Source organism: Atta cephalotes (assembly GCF_000143395.1).
Source record: "Atta cephalotes unplaced genomic scaffold scaffold00021, whole genome shotgun sequence".
Lineage (NCBI taxonomy): Eukaryota > Metazoa > Arthropoda > Insecta > Hymenoptera > Formicidae > Atta > Atta cephalotes.
In genome coordinates, this window is record NW_012130085.1 from 4114286 (window position 1) to 4119622 (window position 5337).

General features: G+C 32.8%; 1 protein-coding gene across 1 annotated transcript in view; it reads right to left on the minus strand.

The window, feature by feature from the left end:
* Window positions 1-955: 955 nt before the first annotated feature.
* Window positions 956-5337, minus strand: part of LOC105619408 (alpha-amylase 1-like) — a 5008-nt gene continuing 626 nt past the window's right edge. Inside the window, exons 2-5 of the mRNA XM_012200928.1 lie at window positions 4985-5335; window positions 1842-2226; window positions 1225-1716; window positions 956-1120 (exon numbers count right to left, since the gene is read on the minus strand). Of these exons, the coding sequence (XP_012056318.1) occupies window positions 1109-1120; window positions 1225-1716; window positions 1842-2226; window positions 4985-5335 (1240 nt within the window). The 3' untranslated portion in view covers window positions 956-1108. The remainder of the gene's footprint in view (window positions 1121-1224; window positions 1717-1841; window positions 2227-4984; window positions 5336-5337) is intronic.

Consider the following 5337-nt stretch of genomic DNA (forward strand, 5'->3'; position numbering starts at 1 on the left):
ACACACACACGCACACACACGCGCGCACACACACACACACACACACACACACACACACACACACACACACACACACGCGCGCACGCACGCACGCACGCACGCACGCACAAACGCACGCACGCACAAACGCACGCACGCACGATAAAATTACTTATATCGCAACATTCACACCATTCGCTTAGTTAACTATTAAGTATCGGATAATTCTTAATTCAATTTAGAAATGTAAGATCCTAAAATAGCATAAAATTAAGCTAACAACCTTATTTTTGTTTTGTTAACAACTTAATTAATTTTTATTATAATAAAAATACATACACATATATATGTATATATATATATATATATATATATATATATGTACGTATAAATATATAATATATATGTATAATATGTATAAATATATATGTGTGTTTGTTAAAATAAATTGCTCGTGATATCTTTCATTATTCCTTCGTATAAACATCCTGCTAGCATAAGTTCGCACACGGTCTTGTCCCGGATTAAAGGGATTAAGTTCCTTGACCCAAAATAGGACCCATGATTCTTGAAACTGAGTCACAGCGTCTTATCAGGACATTGGCCTATGTTTCGGAATCACCTAGATACGTTCGACTCGCTCTATTCCCTTCCCCGCGGATGCGTGCGAGACAAAGCATCTGCTCTAATATCCTTCCACACTTTATCCTTTCTATTCCCTCTTTTTTTAAACTCAATTTCCGGAATTTGAAACATATATAAGGAAGGCTTTATCGTTTAAGCTAAAATCTGATAATTTTATTTTTCATTAATTTTCAAATGTCTCCTTGTTAACATCTTGAAAATAATTTTCTCTTCTTATCGAAGAGTTTTATCTGATCAATTAAATAGCTGAGCTCTATATTAATTAGATACATCTGACAATAAATTATGAAACAGGAAACAAAAGTGAATAATAATATTATTATTCAAATGCAATATTTTATGTTTATTTTTATTTAATTACAGCATTTATATATAATTATGATCTACATAATAATCTATATAAAAATGCAAATTAATTAAATAGATTCTTAAAATGTTGCGTTTATAAGCTTATTATTGATCTGCATTATTATTGATCTATGTTTCACAGTTTCTCCTGCAATCATACAAAAATTTAGATAATACTATTATATAATAAATCGTTTATTATTGATTATCATATTTGTTATATTTCTCTTTATCGCTTTTTGTTGCACTAACCTGAATATGAAGGGCGAGCACTCCTTCCGGATCATTTGATAGTATCTCAATTAAAGCGGTACTATCGTTTCCAACTTGCACTGATTTTCCACTGCACTTGCTACGGCCATTGATAACTTCTCCAGTTATGACATCGCAATATATTCCTGCAGGCAATCCGGTTTGCAACTTTTTAACTAGATTATTGCCTTCAACGTTAAAGGCAACGAAACCTTTGGCACCACGGGAGAAAGCGATCTGATTCTTCCCATTGCTCCACCAATTTTGTATATTTTCGCCGTTTACCAAATTACGAAATTGGACCATGTGATAAATCTGCGGCCATCTGTGTTCGCAGACCCAACCGTTGACGCACTCACCATTGATAATTTTAGGCGAAATAATGTTGCCGTATGAATCTGCTGGTGGTCCTTGACTGGGATCAGTAAAGGTAAAGGAACTCATAATTCGAGGATGACCATAGGGATGGGCAAGCATAAAGGCTACTGCCATCTGTATAAATAATAAAAAGTAGAGAGAAATACAAAGAGGAAGATAGAGAGAGAAAGAAAAAATATTCTCTAATATAGCAATTAAATCTTATATTTACGATAATTTCTTAAAGTATAAAAATCCACCTTGTATGGTTTTGGATTCTTATATGTCAAAATAGTAGCTCCACCGGCACCGTGACCTCTCTGATTATCATGATTGTCAATCATAATTAAAGCATCACCGGAAGGTATTAATTTCCAAGTGTTTGTGTCATTGAAAGTTTGTAGTCTCGTTAAACTGTCTTGACCACGGAACATTTTACCCAAGATGATACCATACAAAAATTCGATGACACTTGCAAAGTCATTGTACTCAAACTTATTGACGGCCTCACCACCGAGATCGATGACTTCTTGATAGATGTATGCCTCTGCATTTTGCGGAAATCCATTCTTAGGAGATAATTTTTTTATTTCTTTGTAGATAGCGTTAAGATCATTTGGCCACATGTGTTTGGCGGCATCAATGCTACAAAAAAGGTAAAATATTATAAAATTATAAAAATGATAAAATACTATAGATATATCAATGATAATACAAAACAAAATTTAATATTTGATTCAGAGATTAGACCATGCTATTATACATATGTATGTACTTTTTAACGCTCTGAAATCAAATCTGATGTCCAAATTGCTCCATCACTCCGTCACTATTTTTTTACTGACGAAAAATAGCTCAATTTTCAAATATTTTTAAAACCATTTACAGTTTTTAATATACAAGCTGAGATGAAAAGAAAGAAAGTTCAATAATAATATGCAAGTTTATAAAATTAATACGCGAGTTTACAGGTTAAAAATACTGAAGAATTGATGGAAAATGAATTATTTTCTGTCGATAAATTTATTAAATTTGATTTCAAAGCATCAACATACATAAGAATATTATGGACTAATTTCTGGATCTATTATAACATGAATGAATGAATTAATTACTTAATTCTATCACAACAAACACAATTAAATTCTACTCATCGTATAAAGTTACACCGAGAAACGCGAAATTTTCTATGCATTTTGTTATTCTTACTGCAAATATTTTATTATAAATGACTGCTAATTCCACATATCTTTTATTTTGCATGTGGCATGCAGGCTCGGTAGCTAACACAACTCCGATCAGAGGTTCAACATCCCAAACAGTTATTTCCGCGCCGAATTATGAGCGTCGGCAACAAGTTAGCTCGTTAATTAATTAACGCTATTCGGTCAATTAAGATTTTTACCGTTTGATTGTAGATACCGCCAACTCCATTCAATTTAATCGCACATTCACGGTAATCATCTCTGTATTTGCTAAAGGCACTTGCGATGCAACATATGGTGGCTGATGATGGCTGACCATGAAGGTCAGAGTTCATTGCAACCCGCGGAAAATAATGCGACTAGGTAGAGTTATTTATTTCCATTTATTCATTCCATAATTTACTTGCGACAGGGAAAATTTTATTAGTTCTGTTGTGGACTCTGTATTAATTGACCGGTTTATTTAGGACACTCGGATTATCATTACATATCTGTAATTACTTTTATCGCGGATAACATTTTATTAACTATGCTGTCATAAAACAAAGTTACTGCTATAATTATAAAAAATACATAACTCCATTAAAGGAATGAAAAGGAAAAGAGAAATACATATATATTATATATAATATGTAGAAGAAAAATAACATTGACTTTATGATTCTCATTAAGAAACAAAATTATGCTTTCTTGTTTCCATTACAACAATACTATAAAGTAATAAGTTCAAATAATGTAAAATTATCGTATAAGCATTCACGATAATTTTATCGTGTTGACATATTTATAAATTCGTGCGAGCGAAATGTCGTATGTAAAAAAAAGAATTTTGTTGTCCCAGCAAAATTATTGCATTGCTATATATGAAAGAAAAAACTTTGTTATCGTAAATTGCTCGATATTATTATCTATTTGTTGGTAAAATCTTTTGTTAGAAAACTCTTGCTAAATAAATTTAATAATTTTAGAACCTCCGAGATTACTACTAGCATCAGAACGATCTTAAAGAAAATGTTGCAACGAAATTGTCACTGCCTTAATGAAGAAAAAATTAATTTTCTCTGGTTTTTACAGCATATTATAAATCATATTACAGCAAAATTATTCTTACCTTATCACAAGTGTTTTTGTTGTCTATATAATAATTAACGAAACTTCTGCAAACTTATTATATGGACGTTAATTATTATATGGACAACAAAAACACTTGGTAAGCTAAAAATAATTTTGCTACAATATGATTTATAACAATATGATTTTTCTAAAATTATTAAATTTACTTAGCAAAATTTTTTTATTCTACAGAACGGCAGAATACGATACATATATAGTATACATATATTGTGCAATATACTATATTGTACCATCACACAAATTTTCCTTTCCGTGAGCATACTGTGACTTTAACATACTTTTGTGGTTGTCACAATTTCTTAATATATGCCATCAATGTCACATTTTTTTACTTGAAATATACGCAAAACATTCGCGATCCGCAGACGTGATGCGTATATAAACACAGTCCCCAGAACGGCAGCGCGCCCCGTTATCATTCCCGACGCGTATATCGCTCTTCCACTTGTAAAGCCACCGGTTCGGTACGAGATGGTACGATTTCGCTGCGGGTTACAATTACGAGCGAGGCGCGTAATTAAAAGCTGATGTCCCTCATTTATTAATGCTACCAGACGAGCCAGCCTCTGTCAGTATCGCGCGGCACCGCTCGTCCGGTTTAATGTTAAACATCATCAGTCTTCGGCGCATCCTTGATGTAAGAAAGAGAACGAGAAAGAGGAAAAGAGATGAGAGAGGGATATAGAGTGCATCTCGCGGGTTTACATTTCGGATTTTATATCTCATTCGTACATTTTGCGTGGAATGCACATCGACTGTGCATTGATGTTGTATATAAGACAAAGATTATTGATGAAACACGATCGCTTGTTGTAAATGATTTAATTTTTTTATATTTTTTTGCTCAATTAAGTTCAATAGTAAAAATTATGAACGGCACAAAAGAATTCGTTCTCAATATCCCAAATAATGCTGCAATTAGTCCTTAAACTTTTTTAACATTAAACTTTTAATATGTTCTAAGAATTTTGATTTTGCATAAACAAAAATAATATCTTTATTTCTTTATATATTTTTTATAAAAAGTATCAAACGATAAGAATAAATTAGTTGAAAATAATTACCGTATGCCAGCGACTCCAAGATCGATGAGTGTGTTAAGAAATTGAACTATTTTCTTTCGGACGTTCAATTTGCTCTGATTAAGGTCGTGAAGACCAGACAGCTCACAGTTGCGAACTTCAGTAGCGTTGTTATAATTCTGAATAGTACATATTGGATGATTGAAGTCCTTAGAATTGTACGGAACTGCTGGATAAAGAAGCTTATCTGGCTGTGCTGATGAACGTCCGGTGCCGTACGCGGGATGTGCATTTGCTGTCATGTGATTGATAACCGCATCGACGTATATTCGTACACCAGCCTTGTTACATCTTTGTACCATATTACTAAACTCGGATTTGTTTCCGGATCGACT